This window comes from Primulina huaijiensis, chromosome 3 (assembly GCF_012295235.1).
Source record: "Primulina huaijiensis isolate GDHJ02 chromosome 3, ASM1229523v2, whole genome shotgun sequence".
In the NCBI taxonomy this organism is placed as follows: Eukaryota; Viridiplantae; Streptophyta; class Magnoliopsida; order Lamiales; family Gesneriaceae; genus Primulina; species Primulina huaijiensis.
In genome coordinates this window covers 29843976-29865744 of record NC_133308.1, presented here as the reverse complement: position 1 = coordinate 29865744, position 21769 = coordinate 29843976, and the positions used below count along the sequence as shown (strand labels likewise).

At 36.8% G+C, this 21769-nt stretch overlaps 4 protein-coding genes and 1 pseudogene across 10 annotated transcripts; 2 read left to right on the top strand and 3 right to left on the bottom strand.

The window, feature by feature from the left end:
• Positions 1–28: 28 nt before the first annotated feature.
• On the top strand, positions 29–1171 carry LOC140972413 (protein BIG GRAIN 1-like E). Its single transcript, XM_073434850.1, has one exon. It carries the CDS (start codon positions 156–158, stop codon positions 1092–1094), a length of 939 nt encoding a protein of 312 aa, XP_073290951.1. The 5' UTR covers positions 29–155; the 3' UTR covers positions 1095–1171.
• A 1913-nt stretch (positions 1172–3084) lies between these two features.
• Positions 3085–13065, bottom strand: LOC140974558 (serine/threonine-protein kinase 1-like). 2 transcript variants are annotated; one of them, XM_073438077.1, is made up of 18 exons: positions 12264–13065; positions 11070–11158; positions 10877–10984; positions 10556–10663; positions 10119–10209; positions 9821–9873; positions 9496–9558; positions 9314–9358; positions 9135–9170; positions 8439–8494; positions 7854–7935; positions 7074–7208; positions 6756–6894; positions 6210–6363; positions 4802–4985; positions 4066–4266; positions 3484–3569; positions 3085–3394 (listed from the first exon to the last, which is right to left on the bottom strand). In XM_073438077.1, the coding sequence occupies exons 1-18, from the start codon at positions 13063–13065 to the stop codon at positions 3295–3297; spliced, it is 2532 nt and encodes an 843-aa protein (XP_073294178.1). In that variant the 3' UTR covers positions 3085–3294. The 2 variants fall into 2 exon arrangements, with proteins under 2 accessions (XP_073294178.1, XP_073294179.1); XM_073438078.1 differs by having other exon boundaries at positions 6291–6363.
• Positions 13066–13173: 108 nt separating this feature from the next.
• On the top strand, positions 13174–15633 carry LOC140974559 (ubiquinone biosynthesis protein COQ4 homolog, mitochondrial-like). Of its 6 annotated transcripts, none has more exons than XM_073438083.1 (4): positions 13174–13373; positions 13644–13750; positions 14083–14265; positions 15081–15633. In XM_073438083.1, the coding sequence occupies exons 3-4, from the start codon at positions 14083–14085 to the stop codon at positions 15588–15590; spliced, it is 693 nt and encodes a 230-aa protein (XP_073294184.1). In that variant the 5' UTR covers positions 13174–13373; positions 13644–13750; the 3' UTR covers positions 15591–15633. The 6 variants fall into 6 exon arrangements, with proteins under 6 accessions (XP_073294184.1, XP_073294181.1, XP_073294185.1 ...); XM_073438080.1 differs by having other exon boundaries at positions 14028–14265; XM_073438084.1 differs by lacking the exon at positions 13644–13750 and having other exon boundaries at positions 13236–13373.
• A 1644-nt stretch (positions 15634–17277) lies between these two features.
• LOC140974557 (protein SPIRAL1-like 1) lies at positions 17278–18763 on the bottom strand (annotated as a pseudogene).
• LOC140974556 (pentatricopeptide repeat-containing protein At1g69290) lies at positions 17924–21742 on the bottom strand. Its single transcript, XM_073438075.1, has 2 exons — positions 19701–21742; positions 17924–18061 (listed from the first exon to the last, which is right to left on the bottom strand). Exon 1 carries the CDS (start codon positions 21675–21677, stop codon positions 19725–19727), a length of 1953 nt encoding a protein of 650 aa, XP_073294176.1. The 5' UTR covers positions 21678–21742; the 3' UTR covers positions 17924–18061; positions 19701–19724.
• Between the last annotated feature and the right edge of the window lie 27 nt (positions 21743–21769).

The window sequence follows — 21769 nt, the reverse complement described above, 5'->3', positions numbered from 1 at the left end:
CATTCGGAAAACTGTTTACAGGAGAATGAAATATATACAATTACTTTACATATTGATAGAGTGCATTTATCGCTATAAAAGGACCCTTTAGAACCATTATTTTCAATCATTTCAAAATCCTCTCCACAAGATACACTCCCACATGCAACTAAACCATGTCTGTAACATGCCATTCAGGACTCAACAAGATTTCATTCCAATGGAGGAATTATTCCGGGGAGCTGGACGTCTTCGAGGCGACGCAGTACTTCTCCGGCGCCAATGAAACTCCAGGTTACATTTCTCCAAATCTTGAGCAAAATCGCGTAAAAAATGTTAGACGGATGAGTCTAGACTTGCCGAAAAGTAATATAATTTCTCCACAGAATCACGTCACCACAAATCAAATGAAAGAAAAGAAGAAAAACAAACAGCCAAGCTCTCCAGGAGCAAGGATTGCCAGATTTTTGAACTCTTTATTCAATCAAAAATCTGTAAAGAAGAAGAAATTGAAATCAGGTGGCACCATTAACGATCTTGAAGTAGAAAACCCCGTTGATCAGAGGAGAAGAAGCATCAGCCATTTTCCAGTTACAAACTATGCTGTTGATTCGAAATCTATTTATTCAACTTCAAGTTCCGGTTTCACAACTCATGTTCATGCAAACACTCCCACAAAATCATACAGAGAATTCAGCAGCTTTTCTGATCCCCTTCAGCATGCAATTTCTGTGCCGAAAACGTCCAACGAAAATTTCAAGCCGGGTTTCTTAAAAAATGAGTATGATGTGAAAACAAACACAGATTACGCCTCGTCGGATGAGAAACCCAGTTCCAGAAATGGGTCTTCCACAAAAGTTTTCAGAAACGGGAGCTCCAAAGCTTCAGATCACAAGAAATGTCCAACGAATTATTGGGTTGAAAATTATTCATCGGAAGGACAGGAATTCCGAAAATTCAGCCATGGTGGAGATAGTGATTCAAGTTCTGATCTGTTCGATTTACCAAATTACGATATGGGTTTTTGTTCAAGCACTGGTTTGCCAGTTTATGAAACAACTCAAATGGATAGGATCAAGAAAAGTGTATTAATTTCCAGCACTGCAACTGCGTAACTATTTGGATTATTATTATTATTAGTGATTAATGATAATTATGTTAATCGTTGGTCCATATAAAACTCCTTTATTATGCTCGGATTTTATTTATTTAATTTGTTATATATAGACAAGGCCACATACGTTTGAAAGTTGTATGATAGGAAATTTGTCGAGAAATACCAAAGAAAATTAACTACGGTGACCACATATTGGAGAAATGTTAATTTCGGGTACCACTTTTTCAGGATGACTTTGTTAATGCAGAAAAAGAAATATCAGCAGTCATCGTTGCATGTGATGTGATTCAACCTCATCCGTTGATCTTAATTAATCTCATTTGTGTACAGATAAAGATGGAGGAGATCTGTAGCTTTTTTTTTTTTTTTTTTTTAATGGCATTTACATTTTTCATGTAATTATATATATGCAGCTATAAAAATTTATATATGTAAATTAAATTGAAATTTCTTTAATTAATCTCTTTTAAAAACAAATTTGCTTGCTCTTCGACGTTGAAGGGATAGTACTAGTTCATAAGAAAATTATGATTATAATTTATAAATTGAACTGATGTGCTTATATAAAATATTAGTTAATTATTAATCTATAAAAGCACGCATTACACATATATATAGCCAAAAAAAATAAAAAAATAAAAAAGGCATGCATCATTATCAGATATGAACTTAAGAACGATGGACACTATTTTACTTTGTTTGTTATAAAGACAAAATCTAAATTCATTTTAAAAATAAATCTACTAGTCCATATATCAAGGAACTCAAGTTACACTCTCCACAATTAACCTTCGAATCGAGCTCAAGCTAGCTATTATTAATATTCGAGGGGCGTGCTATAACTACAACTGCCCAAATTAATAATACATATAATATTCCTCGATAAATTCATAACTTCAGATTCTAGAGCACAAATTACATGGGAAAAACTTGAGAAATAATATTTAAACTAGCTAATTAACCTCCATGTGGAATTCTGTTTCCTCGAGCATTTATTCCATTTCGTTGATTAAGCCTACCATAAATTTTTTTTTTTTAAAAAAAAAAAACAAGAAATGAGAGACCGGGAACAAATTGCGCATGTTTATGATTATTATATATAAGATGTTTCTAGATATCGTAAGAGTGGATCTGATGGAGACTGATGTTTCTCATAAAACAGAAGAAAAATGTTAAATAAAGGAATAGATACATATATTCATGCAAATTCTGGGGCTAGTTTTTATATATACCGCAAGAACAGTGTTGCAGAAGTTGCATCGATCGGACATAGCAAAGATGCTCAGAGCTGGATGCATGGTGTCCAGCAAAAACAAAATCTAGTGACTAATTGTACAACTAGAGCATTTTTCTGACTAGCGGACAAATCAGGTGGCACGGGTAATTTATATTTATGTTAATTGTTATATGGACAACCTTAAATATCTTTGTGAACCAGGAATTGGTGTAATATCAGTGATCATGAACTTCTGTTAGCTTGAATTCAATATTCCTGGATTTGTTCTTGGTTGGTTTTCCTAATATTGCTGCATTATCATAATGGTCGTTTCGAATAAAATCACACACCAATCTACATAACACATATAGATCTAAATTTACTCACTATCCACCTGAAGGTGGTTAATCAGCTCTGGCATGAAAATCTGAAGGTCTTATTTGTGACAAATGGAACCTCGAAGATTCATTACTACACTAAGGTTTTGCCATTTAAGGTGGATAAATGTCTATTTCAATGAAAGAATTGTGTATTTGGTTGTGAACTCATGATGCCTCTCCATTACTTCATCACCAATGACATTGAAACATATATATATCTAGCAGATGATATTATATATATATAATTTTAAAATATATAGTTTTTATTGTAATATAGTAACAAAGTAATAAAGATTCCATCACATTATTGCTAATTTACTACTTGGTTTGATATCATGTCTTTTGCTAATGCCGACAATGTAAATTAAAATTCTTATTTTAACTAACATGGCTAAAAAATATAAAGCTCACCAGTCACCACGACATAAACACAAAATTGGCCATCGTCCACATTTTTTTTAATGCTGATATTTGTATTGTCCATATCATGAGCACAAGAAGTCAAAAAAGAAAAGTGGTAACTTAGACAAATGCACTACACATTAATGAGCTTGAATGCCGGTAAACCAGAAATCTTAAACTACAATGTTGAATTTAGATTATTACAATCGTAAAATAGTTCTAAGGGTATCGGAGAGGTTTTGAATGGTTTGTTGTTCTTGTGCAGCTTGAATTTCTTGAAGAGGCATTTCTTCATAGCACCTGAAGAAAATATTTTGGAGATGTGAAGAAAATTCTTGAAGTTCAAAGAAAACGTAATCAAGTATGGAAAGGATATTACGAAAGCATACATCTTGTGGTAAGCTAATGCCTGGGCAAGATTCATCAGAGTTGGACTTGAAGTAAGCCTTTGATATACATTGGGAGGAAGGGGAACCTGAATACTACACACATAAGCCACTCCAAACATGTCGAGTGTAATATGTCTTGAATACACACACACACACACACAGAGTAAACATTATGCATACGCGATATGCATAGGTAATTTGACTTCATGATCATAACAACAATTTCAAATAAGGCAATAGCAAAAAGATTATTTGCATAGTATTGTTAGGAAGTGGCCTATATTCTCCTGTTATTAAATCAGTGAATTAAACTAAAGTTGTAAATTATTTAATAAAAGCATCACCATTTACAGATACAAAACATTAAATATAACATACCGGGGAGCAGAAAATTTGCAATGGATTTGACACATTCACAGTTCCTAAACAATTGGTTCTTTAATGAGTAATTTTTGACAACCCCTTATAACATATGAGAATGGTAACGTTAAGTGCATCGCAAATAATATAGCAGTTTAGTATACGCGTGAGTCCAGAATAAATGCTAACAAGATAGTATAGAACCAGGAAAACGGAGAGGACCTCATTTTGTCTGCTTCTACCCTTTTTAGGCTGGGCATCGCTGGAGAAAAGCTCTTGCATGGCTTCCATGGCTACGTTCCCACCATTGTCCCTCTGCCATCCTCCGAGCACATTATCAGACAGAAGTGCAATGGGAGATATATCAGTTGCCCTCAGAAATGGAATTGGCACGGTGTTACCAGCAGAGTATATGGACCAAAGCTGTTGCAGATGTAATACCAAAGTAACTGAACACTGCATAGTGATGTAACTTGAAAAGAAAACAATTAGAGCAACCACCAAAGTGATGCTCAAAATTCAACCATCATAGAAGGGATGTTACTGAAGCTAATATTACGCAGAACAAGGCTTCCCAGGTGAGAGGTTAAATCGAGAACAAATTCAAAGTTTCAATAATTACATTCTGAACTAATTTATAGAGATAAAACCTGTTTAAAAACCATAATCATGACCTGTCCCTACCTGGAATAAAATATCACTCTTGGCATTTGGAAAAATACACAAAAAAGAAAGGCACGACAAAGTTACAAAAAGTACATAATATGGAAGAATCAGTGAGTCTAAAGGTAAATGCTTGCAACTCCCATTTCTCAATGTTAGTAATATAGCGTGGCTCAAACAAAGCTTCGTTTACTTCAGTAATAATCAGAGTCCACTGTGAGCTGGTTCCCAAAAAAATGAGATTTCCATTATTTGATGCATTAAAGACAGGTTTCGAAATCGAGGTCAGAAATACCTTATCCAATGCTTTTCTACTGACGGCCTCACTAGTAAGTGAAGCATCATTCAAGCGATCACCTTTGCCAACCATTGCTCGGGGAATGCTATTGCCCTTAAGGTTTTGCTCAGGTGAGACAGATAAAGTCAGAGGTTCTTGTGATTCTTCAGTTGGGGTTCCTATATGGGTAGTGATGTCCATCCTGACAGGTTAACACGCATGAGTAGCATAAAATAAAATGTTATGCGCACAAGGAACCAAACTAATATTGCACAAGCACTGTACTAAAAATCGGCCTAGGTGGAAAGATGAACTGTCAAGAGATCAATAGAAACTAAAGATGAAATTCCTTGCATCAGAGGACTCAGAGATAAGGCCGGCTCTCGATTCTGCCACTTCTTAGTGTCAAGACCATAGTGAGGTTAAGAAATTTCAATAAAACACATTATGTTAGACAAGTTTCCAGGAAATTGAAATTGCAATGCTGAAATATAAATTTTGGATGTTTAAATTATCATGCTTAAACATATTGCGATGAATGAGCTGATAAACCTTAAAAAAAAATACAACCATTATGCTTCTATGGATTTGAAATGCGCCACTGTATGCTTATGTCCAGAGTAAAAAGCTCCTCCCACAAGTGTGGCACATGAACCCTTTCACATGCACCTTGCTCATGGAGACAAAGGAATTTCTTTTGGGGAACTGGAAATCTTATAAAATTTGAAGTGTGCACTAGTACTATTTTTTATTTTTATTTTTATAGGAAACGAATGCCATGGTACTATTATTCTGTCATCCATATATTCCTACCAATGCATGGACAAATATTCTTATCGGGCGATCTATTCAATGCTGGAGTCAGACCTGCTATTAACGTGGGTATCTCATTTTCCAGAGTAGGGTCTGCAGCTCAAATTAAAGCCAAAGTTTTCATTAAAAAAATAAGAGCAATGAAAGAAGATCCAGGGGCAAGGGCAATATCAGATGCAGGCCCAGAAAAACATTTGTTCCCCCATATGGACATACACATATCACTTACTTCCCAGTCTCAAGCAAATGGCAATAAATATTTTAATTTGGTTGTAAAACTAAAACCTCGAGTCTAAGTTGACGTTCGTAAAACCACGCCAATCAAACCAAATCCTACACCAGAAACATAAGGCAAGGACAAAATTTGGATTGATGATCATAAATTAAGTACCGCCATCCCAATGGCGCATAACAGAACTTTAAACGAAGGTATTTCCACAATGAGATTCAGTTTTACAAAGAAGCTCAGTCGAGCAACACACATCGCAAGAGTAGGTAACTGAAAAGGAACAGAAAAGTGACAAAAAGTCCAATATAGGGTATCGCGGTGTCATGATTGAAGAAATTATGTGTGTGTGTGTGGATTTATTTATTTACTAATTCAGTAGGGTACCAAGGGTCGACTGCTTTATCTCCAAGCCCACTGACTGAAGGACTTCCAGTATGTCTTGTAAAAGCAGAGAATTCGTCTGACCTTATCAATGCTGCCTGAGTAGCCAATTTATCAATCTCAAGTTTATCATGAACAACCACAGTGCCATAATCACCTAGTCAAACATATTCAGATCAGTGCATTTTACAATACTACCACATCAAGCAGCCAACGTTAATGTCTAACAAAAGAAAAATAACAGTCCTAACACACAATTCAGTTAATATGAAATTTATATGGTTTTAAACTGGAAAAATAAATACAAGTGTACACGTAACCTGGTAATCGTGCAACCATACTTTTTCTTTACTTTTTTGTTAGTTAAATCAACTAGGACCAACTCAAACCCAAAAATGCTAAATACGAAGAGACTAAATTACGAGTCAAGTTTTTGGAACATGCCCGAAGGTCCCAAATAGTAAAGTCATGAGGTTCTACACTTGTATTCTACTCTAAAATGTAATAAAAATAAAATCATTTTTGGTAGAAGTTGTGCGGCATGATTACCTTCCATAGCTGATTGTACCTCATCGTATGGGTACTCTTTATCCTTTATGCTAATAGCACGAGTAGTATGCTGATCATATTGGGGCCTAGATGGAACAGTACTAACAATGGCTTCAGGAGAGGTTGGATTTTCTAGAGGCTGCAGCATTAGAAATAGCAAGCATACAATTAGGTAAATTACATGCTAGAAAATAGAAAATTAAGGATGTTTCCTGTTTTACATTTTCAAAGAGAACAGAGTTGCTAGTTTTTTTAAAACTACACTGAGAAATATGAACGAACAGACTTTGAATAAAATAGTACAGAAATAAACCATACACCATCTCTTGAAACTATCGTTCCTGATTCAATATTGTGAGCTTGCACAGCCATTGATGCTCTTATTTGCTTAGCCTTCTCAATCTTTGGTAGCATTGCCGAAGCTCCACTTTTACATTTTTCAATGAATTTGTGCTACAAGAGCGAAGGCAGTAAAAGAGAGATCTAAGTGAAGATAAATTCGACATTCATTCAAGCAAATAACGGCTTATAGTTATAAACCTTACATAACACCAAAACAATCCGAATTGTAATTTTTCCCTATAGCTTCACTGATTGCTATCTGTATCCGCATTCTTGTCAAATTCACATACTTTTTGAAGAATTGAACTCAAAGAAGACACACTGGAGATAACATGCAAAATTTGAAATTTACAGTGGCTATATCATCCATCTACACATAGCGTCGTGGATAAGAAGAAAACTCAATACTTGCAATCACCAGGATTTCTCTACTATCAAGTATGATGTAATGTAGTCGTGGAATTAGTTAATTTGTCACATAATAGACAGGAACCCTTTGATCCAAACATAGAACAAATTATATGTACAACTACAAGTCCCAACTCACTAGAAAAGTTAATTCATACTGATACTCCTAATATAAGCCTACATATAATTTATTCTATGTTTGAATTGTACACTTTTGCATAAGCCTATATATTAGGAGTTTCACAATGAACTAACTTTTTGGCGAAGATTTCAACGTGGAACACTCAACGGATCTTATAATTAATTCATTGGATTGTGTGAAGTTGAAACCAAATATATTATGAGTACCTTCAGCATCTCAGTTGCTGTAGGCCGAAGCCTCGTGTCTTTAGTAAGGCATTTTGCAATGAAGTCATGAAACACGAGTGACCTGCAATAGTAAGCTATTCAAGCTTCAATGGATATAAAAACTACTGGGAACAACACAGAAAAACAATTTAAATCAATTTCAACACATGAATACCTAGGAATAACCACTAATAAAATAGAGTGCCCTCCTAATCTGTTAATCATTATAATTGCACATTTGGCAGAAAATTGAAACTCATAAGTTTTTCGATGTTGATTCTCAAAAATGAAATACTCGGTGTATAGCAAAGTTAAGCAACTGTTACAGGAAAATAGGAGACGAGCAGCCATATTCCTGTAAGTAATCTTTTCTAAGGAAAGGCAATTTTGGAAGTGGCCACCACTCTTTGGCTAATCAACATAACCAAAGAACAGGCATATAATACAGTATAAGTGAGAACAGTGGCCTCAAATATAAAAAATATTTCAGCATTTAGCTTTATAATTTTCTGCAATAAGTCAGCGGTGTGTGGTGAAAGTATATAGGTAAAGATGCCACAAATTAAAAGAAATATCAGGACAAACCATTTTTCTTTATCCTCAAGCATTGGAGCAGGTTCGATGGAAATCATAAACAATACCTACCACAAATTTCAAAAATGTTAAACCACCAAATTTAAACATCTTATCATAGAAAGAAGATAGTTGCAATAAAGGACACGTCCAGTCAGTTAAATACTAAAAAAGACGACTTTGGAATGAAAACCAGGCTCAATTATACAACCTTTTAACAGTGTCCACCTCCAGAATCAAGTAAATATTATTTGTGCAGAATAATTTACATTCAGAGGATAATCCAAAGTAGACATTCACAGTCTGCTGATATTTTATTTTGTATAAATGGAATCCGATGAGAGCAAAGGACAGTATATAATGACTATTGCTATTGTTTATTTTTCTACGTTTCCAACCTCTTGGCTTAATTAAATTGAACAATCTGCTTGCACAGTCCCTTATTCACAGCAATTCCATGTTTCAGTTATTTTCCTACAATGGCTATGGAAGTCTATCACAACTTCGGATTCTAGTCTGAGCCTTTCCATCTTCATATGCATTAAATCTATGCAAATTCATCTCGGTGTTTCCTGGAGATTTATTTTTGTTGTTCCTTAAGCAAATGAGATTCAACCTGGATACTCAGAACTTCATAATTTGAATCTGAAATTGCAACATGACGGTTCAACTCAAAATAAATGTAAAACAGTCGGTTTGTAAATTTACCCTCATGGGATGTACAGTTGCTCTTGGAGGAAGACCCTGGAAAAGATGTCAAGGATCAACAAGATAGCAGTATTAATAACATTGAATTACTTCCAAAATAGGGGATAAAGTTGGCACTTGGCATTAAGTAAAACACTAGAATATAGCTGTTCTTCAACTAGACAAATTGATGAGCATACCTCAGCCATTTCAATAGCAGAGACTCCAAGAGCCCATACATCTACCTGACAAAAATGAAATGTGAAATCTGAACGCCAGCAACTACACATCCTTCTATTCAGAACATCATTTTAATTGTTAAGTAGAATAAACATCAAATAGTTGCTCCACTCAGTCAAAAATCATCAACAAACACAAATACCTTGCCGTCATAACGGCTTTCTTGGATAACTTCAGGAGCCATCCAATGAGGGGTGCCAATAAACTGAAAAAATATCAGGGGTATGCTAACATTAATAAGCAGATATCAACAAAACACTTGTCTTCTAAAAATTGTGACAACAATGTTTCAATATTCACTCTTAGCCAAAAAATCGAAAGAGAAAGAGCATCTTCAACAGCATTGACCATCATAATTTTTGTGAATTTTGTTTCAAAAATTAATTTTTTATGGTATTATAGTCTATATCAGGGAACAACATTAAAAGAGATTATGTATCAATTTAATAGGAATAAGTAAGGTATACCGTATTACGCTTGGACATGGTTCTTGTCAACTGCGCAGCAACACCAAAATCACCTGTAGATGTTAGTTGTCCTTAATTTCCATTGAAATAAACAGTGACCAGCACGCAACAAAGAAGTAAGAATATATTGATCAAATTTATGAGCATTAATGCACTAATACAGTCATATTGAAGTTCATGATCAACTGTTCAACAAATTAGGATTGAAATTTTTAAGGATATCCAAAGGAGAAATATATGAATCAGGTTGATGTTTTTGCCAGAGACATATACTTGAAGTGAAAATCTTAAGGCTTACCCAACTTGACCTCTCCCTGGTCAGTCAACAAAATATTACCGCCTTTAATATCTCTATGCACCTTGAAAATTGAATGCAGATAGGATAGACCCTGCGCAATACAGAAACAATATGAGACCCAAAAAACATGTGGAACATTCCTAAATAACCACAACTACAGATCTTTGTTTTCTTTAATGGTGATGGGTACATGCATTTTCACTTTTTCAATCCAGAAGCAGCGAACTGATAAGAAGAGCCAGGCAGAACCAACAGACATATACAAGGACAAATTATACTAGGCATGCCAATTATTGTATGCATTAATACAGATGCCAAATTATTTGATATGCAAATGACCATTTATTTCTATCATTAAATGCAAAAATCCCATTGACTATCATATAAATAAACCATCAGTAACTTTAATAACCAAATCTTATCAAATTCAAGGGCACCTTCAATGCTTCTCTGCAAATATAAGCTATTTGATACTCCTCGAGAGGATCATCAGTAACATTCATCAAGTCAGCAACGCTTCCACCCCCACAGTACTCCATCACTATCTGCCAACAAGTCCAAATTTGCAAATTTCAAATGGTTAATCGAATTCACACTCAGTTGAAGGCTGGGGATATAGTAGTAAAATACAATAACTGAATCCAAGCAAACAACCAAAAAAACAAACAAACAACAAAACAAAACAAAGGGCCACGATTACTGCTCATCATATGAGTATATTAAAAAAAAACAATAGTCACGTATAATATTTGTCATACCCAAAGATATTCCTCTCCTTGGTAGCTCCCAAGATAGCGAACAACATTTGGATGACTACACTGCTGCAGCATCTCAATTTCACCTCGAATCTCTTCATAACCTTCCTCCTAATAACACATGCTTTATATATTTGAAAATAATTCACTAAAAAATATCAGAGGCTGTAGCATAAACAATAAATTGAGTTCATACCCCTTCAGACAATGATATAACTTTGATAGCAACCAATTCTGAAGTTCTTACATCTCGAGCTTTATACACTGCTCCATATGAACCTTTCCCTGTTTGCCGGAATTTCTCCACAAGTCAGCCCAATTTCACCAGCCAATTTATAACAATGTGAAATGAGACGAAAAAAGAAAGACCATGCAGAAAGTTCATATTCTGATTGTTTGGTGCATTACGTCATCTAGATGAGGATTGTAATACTATGTTCATATTTTTTAAAAATTGTAAAGAAATAAATATCCATGATATCAATACCTTGACTATTCGAAATAAAGCTACAAAAACCGTGCCCTCTGACACCACAAAATTTGTACAAGTATGCTTAAACTTTAAAGAAGTCAATACCCAAATCTTCCATATAAAGAAGAGTAACTTGGCAATACAACAAGTACAACCTGTTAAATACAAGGAGAAGATTTCCCACATGCTTTGCGCAAGTGCATGGTATTTATACTAGTTATCAATTTCCTTTTTGTGATATGATACAGGTTAGCTAGTATACTTGATGCCCAATTTGCGTACTTATGTTAAGTGGAGGATTTGCTCCCCGGAAATCATCCAGATGTGGTGCCCACCACTTTTGAGAGCTTCACGAGTTACATGTTTTCACTACCATCGCATGTTTAGTTCTGATTCAACATGAGTTACTTTGAAATTTATTCAGATCATTTTCCTTATGTTTCATCTCTGTCAGTAGTTACTGCAGGGCTTATTACTGTTCTAAATTTTAGCAACAGCCAGGTTAGCAGATAACAACACTGATTTATATTTCTTCTGGCATAAATAAATGCCTAAAAAGTATGATTTAAATCTGTCAATAAACATTCTGTAACCAATGATTCGTGCTTTTAGTTCACTCATATACTAATGCAATAACAGATTCACATTCCTTAAAAGATAATCTACACTCAAAACCAGGAAAAAGTTATGTATCAGCTATTACTTCTAGTTAAGCAGGATGTTCACATTTGATTCAACAACAGCAACACCAGTAGAAGTTTTGAGATAGAAAAAGAAATACCGCCACATAATTTAGCCAAGAAACAAGAACATATTCCGTATGAATAATATTGGAAAAAAAATTGGGTCAACTGGATGAAAAAAACTATGATTTCATTGATAGCAAGCAAACAAATTGAACTTAAACTCAATCTTTACCAAGTTCGTGGAGCAACTCGTACTTAGTAGAGGGGTCTTCCCTTGTCATGCTCTCTGGTATCGAGCTAGAGGACACGTACCCCTGGTGCCTCAGCTGTCTAATCCCTCCCCCAACACTTCCCTCGCCAATGCCCCGGCCACTCCCCCCAACACTATCGCCGCTACTTTTCCTCCTCCTGTCATATCCCATTACTCCCACCTTTTGCATACTCTCCACCGCCTTCCTCATTGTCTCACCTCCACCACCGCCACCCCTTCTCACCACCGTCCCCATTCCGTCCTCCATCTCATCCTCATCCCCATTTTCATCGTTTTCATCTCTCCCCCTAACCACAAATGTCGAAAAATCACCCGTACTCTCCTCTTCATCAACAGTTCTTCCTCTAGGGCTTCTCCTCTCCCTAAACGGCGTCACCGAGCTCCTCCCCTTTGCATAAGGCGAAGAGACCTTCATATTTCTATCCGAAAAATTCGACATTCTTCTGTCAGTCTTCACAATCATCGTCCCAGAAATAGAGGCAGACGCGTCGTCATCATCGGACCCCATGATGTCATCCCCGCCTCCACCAAAGTCTTTGGGAAGTCGTTTCAACAGCGGAGGGAGTGAATCTTCCTCGTCCTCATTCGCATCATCTTTATATATCATTGTCGCATATATACCCGTTGAATCTGAGTCCGGTTTGGGATCTCTTGACGACACGTTGTCTCTGGAACCATCATGGATCACGATCGTAGAAAAAAGGTCGGAATTCTTCGGTGGCGGGGGCTTCCCGGCTCGCCACGACCTGTGCGTGAACTCCATTGCTGATGTTTACTTCAACACTGTTAAAGGGCGAGACGAGCAGAGCTGCAAGTTTTAAATTTTACTTGAGTCACCACGGATTTACTTTTTTAAAAACGTTAAACATAGCAAACAGCGATTTCTTTGTCTTTTAGCAACTTCTGGTTTTACGAACAATTCATTAAGCTTCGCATCGAATCTACCCTCCAAACTGCGACGAAGATTTGCCGCCAATCGTCTCGCCTCGGCGCTGATGCTCAAACCGTGATTAGAATCAACAGTTCGGGGCTTTCGTTTCCGTTTTCACCTCCGTTGTTCTTTTCTGGCTGGTAACGGAATTTGGTTTTTACGTTTTTTAAATATATATTGTCCTGTAATTACTTGCGGGTGGATATCAAACGTTTTGCGAAGTGTTGGTTAATTTGAGTTAATCGAGATTTTGTGATTTTTCTTGATAAACACTATTTGTTTGTGGTCGCCCTTAATCATTTCAAAGCAACCATTTTAGTCCCTAAACTTTAGAGATACATTGTTAAATAATGTTAAAACTTTAACGGCGATTCGGATCCCCTTTCAACCTATTCTCCTGTCAAATACAGCACATCGATCGGTTCGTTCTCACTGCAGCCGCCACCGCCACCGCCGTTTCTACGCGCGACTCGCGACCGCCGCCATTATCTTCCTCGCCCACCATAGTCAATTCTCTGTAAGATCATATTTTTCTGAGTTTTATGTCAACATAAAAATTCTTATGATATACGGTATACTATCAGTTTTTTTGCTATCTAATGGTAAATTTTCCATTACATTTATCAATGCATGTCCTTAATATTTGGTTACATTTAACATAATTTATTTATAATTTCTATTCCTTCGTGTTAGTTAACAGCATCGTCAAAATTGGTTATTTTGTTTTTTTTTATTTTTTTATTTTTAAGATAGGTTATTTTGTTTGTGCCGTTTCCCTTTTTGTTACTTTACAGCATCCCTTTCTTGAAACTTAAAAATATCTGTCACATTCGGGAAATTTTTATTAAGATGATTGGAGGTGCACTCGTAAGACTGAAGGGCTGGCAACAGACTGCTGTTGCAGTTGGATCGGCTGTAGGAGCATTGCTGGATCCTAGAAGGGCGGACTTGATTGCTGCATTAGGAGAGACCACTGGCAAGCATGCATTTGAGCGGGTCCTAGAGAGGATGAAGAGCAGCCCTGAAGGCAGGGTGAGCTTTTACTCATAGCTTGAGTGGCTAACAATAACGTATAACATTTAAGCGTTCAGTGTTCTTAATCTGGCCCTGTCACAGCACGCAGTATTAGTACTCTTTTCATTATCGTCGCTAACTCATTATCAACTCTGATTCAAGAATTTGAATTTTTAACTTTTGTTCGCTCTGTAGTTTTAATATTCACGACTCGAGAGTTGCTGATTAAACATCAGAAAAATACATATTTTGTGAGTTGGAGCTGATTATTTGCGTGTGGTCATGATTTTGATGTACCATTTTGTTGGTTAATGGGAGTTGGAGTTGAGTCTGTTCGCCAAAAGATGCTTATAACTGGCCATGGACCTGGATGTTACGAAGATACAGACGTTCAGTTTGAAGTTGGTTTTCCTCATGATTTCCTGCAGTTGTCCCAATTTTGGCTTGTGGTACATGAAACGAGGCAATCTTGTTTGCAAATTTTGCATAGTCAGACTCATGGTTATGGGAAGTTTGATGTGTAAACCATTGTCTGGATAAGGTTCTTGTTTGAATCGGGTTTATATCATCAAATATGATACCTTCAGCAAAGTTATTTAATTTCGTGGTACATATTTTACCCATAATGTGGTGCTTTAGACTTTTGAGCGCAGGACAGGACAATACTGTTACTAATCGATTATGTAAAAAAAACTGGGAACTTGATTTTATATTCGAAAGGAGAATTGATTATTGACTTGTTATTTAGTTCAATCTTATGGTTCAACAATCCATTTTGAATGTCATATCATTTCACTCTATGTAAGAACCCACGACTCGAATTTCCCCTGCAGGCTATGCTATTGGAGCGCCCTCGTGTCATCTCTGCTAGTGTAGGACATGCATGGGACCTTCCATCTAACACATTTGGTGCTGCATACGCAAACTTTATGGGATCTCGGAGTTTCTCCCCAGATGATCGGCCACCAGTCCGGTTCATGGAAACTGAAGAGCTAGCATACGTTGCAACACGTGCTCGTGAGGTACACGATTTCTGGCACACCCTCTTTGACCTTCCTACCAATTTAATTGGCGAATCAACGTTGAAGGTTATTGAGTTCGAGCAAATGCTACTTCCAATGTGTGCTCTATCTGTCATTGGAGGCACAGCTAGATTCAGTGAGGGGCAGAGGAAATTGTTTTATCGGCATTACTTCCCTTGGGCTATTAGAGCCGGCATGAGATCCACAGACTTGATGTGTGTATACTACGAGCGTCATTTTGAAGAAGACTTGGAAGACGTTCGTCGGAGATGGGGGATCAATCCTGCTCCACGACCTTCCACTCAACCGAAGGCTATCTGAAATGTAAACTATAGCATTGGTCTCCTTTTGCAACTTCTTATTTAACATTTTTCATCCCGTTTTCTATATTTCTCTCCTTTTTTTTTCCTTCTTCTCTACGATTTCATTTCAATTGCTTCAATTATCCAAATGATTGTTGGTAATGGAATTAAACTAAAAAACGAATGATTTCTCAATAGTGTAGAGAGTATTATCCAAGTCTATGTATACGACTTCCAAGAATTTAATTAAGTCGATGTTCGATATCTAATGCACTCTCTCACATCTAAGAACGAACAAATAGAGCGAGAAGTTTACAAGACATTAATGGGTGATCTATTAAGTCAGTCTAACACATAACGGTGAGTTTGAGTTATGATAGAATGTTAAGATCATGAACTTGAGTTTGATTTCCCCACAAAAGTTTTCTCAAAGAGAGATACACGATGCATTTCCAGTTAAATATCATGTGGTTAAAAGCTCGAGCTCAAATCAAGTATTTTCCAACAAATTCGAACTTAGAGTTCAATTTATTTTTTTCACCAGCATCAAGCATGTTCAGATTTAAGGCACTTTATATACTAGTAAAAATATATTTTTTTTCATAATCAAGGCTGAGTGCAGAGTGTCTAAAATACTAGAATTTGAATGGGGTAGCTAGCAGCTATTTGAATGGTATCTGAGCTATTAGAAATGGGTAGCTCCCTCACCTGCAGCCTTAAGGATAATGATTATTAGGCTATGCTGTGACCTACACCGATGCTTGGGCCATGGCAAACAATATTCTTGTTCGTCATCGATGACATATGACACTGAGGCAATGTTCGGTGCATGGGATGAATGGTTTGGGTTTTGTAATCACTCATTGTGTGTCGTGCGTCTCATTTTTTAGTTACAAAGCCTGATGTGATAAAAGGCTCCTAACCCCATCATGTCATACATCTTCAAATGCAAGGTAACTTGGATTGAATAATATTTTTTTAAAAATCATTATGCCTTTTCTCTCATCTTAACAAAATCCCAAGAAAATCAAAAGCTTTGCACAAAATCTAATGTTCTCTGGTAATGCCGTCACTATGGAAGAGATGGGGGTTTACATCTAAGCCAATACAGAACGTAATTTCGAACTCACTCATGGTGATACCCACAGCTACGAGTAAATTGACTCAAGGTCCTTAGATAGGAAATTCACTCGGTCAGAGCGATTTCAGGTCACAAGAAGCTTGTGAAAAAAATCTTCTATTTTTGAAGCTGGAGGTGGAAGAGAAGTCCAGTGAAAGCATCTAAAAAATAGTAAAAGAAGACTTAGATATTTGGTCTAATAAGTTAGATTGAGGGGAAAAAAGAAAGTGAGAATGAATTTGCAAAAGGGCAACAATGGCGGTCATCCAAGCCTATCTTGTTTGTAATCCTGATCTAACAAAAAAGATCAAGTAAATTTGACATGATGACAAGGTATTTTGGTCCTTACATTGAGAAATACAACGTTAATCTTGTACATCCGAGCTGTACCTGAGTGAAATTAACAGAAATGTTTTACAGAGTTTATCGCATTATATTGGTGGTTCAGCATACAAGCTTGTGTGTTATTTGGCCAGAGACCATGGACATTGAAATCACCCCCATATACATGCGGCACAGCACACAACCACGTTTTACAGCACAAAACAAGAATAAACATTTCCTCAAGATTTCAGGCGATCTTATTTTATTTGCTGCCGCCACCAAATAGATATCCCAGAGTAGAACCTCCACCAGGAGCAGCCTGGACCTTTGTTGATGGCCAATCCTGCAACATATCAAATTAGGAATAAATGTAAGGTATTCTGTACATGTTGAAGAAAGTGTATCTGTAATGGAAAAAATATATCAAATGGCTCACGTAGCCCTTCTTTCATTAATTGAGACAAATCCTCCCTAGTTACAACCAGTAACAGCCTAACAGGCCAAGAAATCAAGAAACAAGCCAAACGTGAACTCATATTCCTGGAGAGAGGTAAAAATAGGATGTCTGTTTGTACATTCTCGAAGAGAGAAGACCATTGAACAAATGATATGAGAGAAAAACAGGTCTCAAAGTCTTAGAAAACACAAGTATTTTTCAAACATGTCCCTTTATATATGCACCTTTTGTTTTCGGTTATCACAAAAAGAAATTAATCTGCACCTCATAACAATAGTTTGACGAGCTAGATCATGCCGTGATGAAATTGCAAATGTTGTCCCACCAGATCTAGAGTGCTTATTCATCGTGCTACTCTGAATGCCCGCAGGAATTTGCTTACTATCATCCACAGGCTGAGCAGCAGCATTAGGCTTTGGTGCAGGTTCTTTATGTGAAGCCCTGACTTTCAGTTGCAACGTCTTTGGCATTATCCGGTGACGGTTTTAGCACCTCACCACTTCCAAACAAGTACCCAAGCGAGCTCTGTCCTCCACCACTGCTCACCCCACGACCCAAGTCATTTTTTCTTTGCAGGTTAATATGAGGCCTGTCAGGAAGCTCAAACATACTCAAAAAATTTAGCCCGTTTAGCCTGTATTCGGTGGGTATCAAATGTACAACAATTTAATCAAGAACCAAGAATTCAAAAAATTTCCATAATATGCCACTAAACTAATGTGAAAGCTAATATATATCATATAACTTGAAGATTCTCTTGTACTATAAATAGCCAATTTCGGAGTCATTTCAGGATATGGAATAAATATCACATTTATCCCTCCTTCAACCCTCTTGCCCCATAGTTACTCCTTAGGAAAACCTGTTCTTAGAATAGTAACGATAATTTGAGGATAAATATGAGAAACACAACCCAACTTTTAATTTTCCACGAAACTCCAATTGAAATACTCTGCTAAATTCGAGAAACAAAACTTTTAATTTTTGATAAAATTCCAATCGAAGTACGCTGCTAAGTATGAGAAACAAAACCCATAGCACAGCATAGTATAAGAAAATTTCTTCAAACGGGCTATTTTTTTCCCCTAATATCAACACAATGAAAATTCAACCAATAGCGTGGCTTCGATTGTAAAGGGATTAGCTACAGAAAAACCAGATTCAACCCCCGATGGCTCAAGAGAAACACAACAGATACTAAAATCAAGAGGAACGGATACGAATGGTTACATGATCCGTGCACATTGATCGGATAAAAACTAAACAGGTTTTCCAAAGTTACAAAGGCTTTTGAGCTTACCTTTAGGTTGTTTGAGCTCAGAAAGTATCGATGGAGCTTGAGTTTTTGTTTACAGTCAAGATTGCAGGAACATAAATTTATTATTTAATATATGCTTATCAATATTGTCAAAAAATAATTTTGACAAAATGGACATTAAAACAGGTAAAAAAAGGAAAATAAATTTAAAGGAGAAAATGAGCATTTGAGTTGATAGAAAAATACACAAAAATAACCCAAAAATGAAATTTTAAAAATCAAACTGTTTCTATCGTCTNTCAATACTTAAAATAAATCATGCATGTTTTAAAAAGAATCACACCATCTTCAAGGAAAAAGAAAAAAAAAAGAAAAAGAAAAAGAAAAGAATCACTTTTCCCATAATAATTTAAAAGATCTTTCAAAAGTAAAATAAAAAAAAATTTAAAATTAGATGCATCAAAAAATCCAGCTCTATGAAATAGGCATCAAAGTACTCTTTGAAACCACCAATGCATCAAAAGGCATGTGGTAGATATATCGTTTAATAACAAGAAACAGAACACTGATATTTGTCACACATCCTGTCTGAATCTTAAACAGCTGAAAACCTACATAGGAATAAAAATTGTCCAAAATATGAGCCATTTTAACTTTCTATAGAGAGCTGTGTTTCCTGTTCTTGTTAGCTGGAAAGATCAAGTCCGAGCATGGATCCTGATGGGGGATGACCTAACACTCCGGCCGAGGTGGCCGACCACACATTTGTTTAAACAAGAGCCTACCTGAATACATCGACCGGTAAGATGAATAAAAAAATCAAAACCTATATTTAAGTTTCAATACTCCAAAGTCCTCAAACCACCTTCTCAATCAACTCCACGACCATCTTCGGATTCGTTAGCTTTACCGTGCCACTTTCAAACAATAACATAAATCATCTCCGTGCAGAAACTAGAGAAGAACAAACCTTAGATACCATTGCAACACTGGATCAAGTGCTCAACCCTGCCCAGTTCTTGAAGGCAATAAGTGATTCCATTTTTCTAAAGTTTCTCCGTCTCAAATTTGACACTCGCAGCTTCTTATGGTTCTCCATAAATGCTTGCTTATACCTCCACTTATCAACAAATATCTTCATTTCTTGAGATTTTTCGACTACTTGCATCACAGCATCAAAGAAACCACCCCTGACCAACGCGAATAAAAATGCATCAACCAAGCTATTATCTAACTTCAACCTTTTCTCCCCCTCCCCGAAAACCTTCCTCTTAACTTCATTCCAAAGCAACAAAACACTAAAATATTTCTCCATGGCGACATATCCATTAATAAGGGATAAATATGTCTGTTCATTCGGTTCAAACTGCAAGAAAATCATCCTCCTGAAGGTCCGCCTAGCATCTCCCATTCTACCGGCCTTACAAAAGGCGTGAATTATAGAATTCCAGTCATGTGTTCCCACTTCAACCCGAGGGTCCTGAACAACTTCATCCATGAAAGCAGCCATCAGCTCAGGCCTATGATGCTCTGTAAGACCTGTCATGATTGTCAAGTAACTGCCTTTCAACTCGCATACTCTTGATTCTCTCATGTCGCGGTATAGAGAAAATGCAGACCGAAAATCTTGGCAGGACATGGATGATTCGATTAAAGAATCATATGTAACAACATCCAATGGCAGTCCCAAGTTACAGATTTCGGAAACTAATTGTGCAGCTTCAGCTGTTCGTTTCTCTCTGGAATAAGCCTTCAGAATTGGTACATAGGCCCCAAGTCCAACGGAAGCTCCCTGCACGTTCATTTCATGGAGAATGTTCTGGGCCTTGTCCAATAAGCCAAGATTGATACAGGCAGTAATGACTCCATAACCTACAGACTTGTCCACTTCAAATGATGCAGGTTCCAACTTTTGAGATTCCACGACCAAATTCGCTAAACCTTTTAAATTCCCATTTTGCAAAAACCCTTCCACGATTTCATTACAGGTTCCTTCACTAAAACACTGTTCTTCCCCTTCTTTCAAATAGCGGAGAATAGTAGCCGATGCTGACTGGAGATCACCTGATTTCACATACCCACGAATCACATTATCAGAAAGAACCTTTTTATCAGATATACCAAACCTGCCCATGAAACTATCCAACTCCATTACCTTCTCCTGAAGCCCCTTAAGAGCATACAAATACCCGAGAAATCCTAAAGTAAATTTGTCCGGCCTAACGCCCAAAACAGACATAGTTTCAATCACTTTCTCAGCATCACTTATAGATTCAAGCTCACGACAGTAACATTCTAACACAGCGTTACACGCAACCAAATCAGGTTTCAATAAATTCAGCTTCTCATCGATAGAAATCCTACAACTCTCGTGGAAAACACTCAAAAAAGCATCAAAGCTCCCGTTTTGCCTACAGATATCAACAAGAACAACGCCCCACATTTCGAAAGGCATGAAAAACCTGTTCTTGAGCATGTTTCTCACCAATGCAAAAGCAGGCGCGCCACTGTTGGCAATTTTCAGGGAATCCAAAAGTTTCTTCACACTTTCATGTTCTAACAATGAAGGATTCTTTTCCAACAAATAAACCACCGACGCAAATGCTCTCTTGATATTATGGGCATCAGATAGCGACGACAGGTGGATAATTAACGAGTTGGTGAGCGACTTACTCGGAAAAGAAGAACAATTGGTGAAAGTCTTGAAAGCTTTCCAGGCCTCATCTGTGTAATGGTCGAAAAGGAATTGTTGAAGATTGGTCTCAAGATTGGATCTTTGAGCTTGTGAAAGGGAGTTTTCTTGAGGTTTTGAAAGGGTTGCTTGCGGTTGAGAAGTTGTTCTTCTCAGTGCAAAAATTGATGGTTGGAGGAAGGAATAGAGGCTTGGTATTTCTTGTTCCGATGAAAAGCTTCTTCTCGAAAGCAGACACGCGGCTCTTCTCCACATTTCTCTTCACCTCTGCCGCCGAAGGAAGCAGGCAGACCATGCCATTAATTTTCTCCGGGAAGCAATTAAAGAGATTACTACAAACATATATA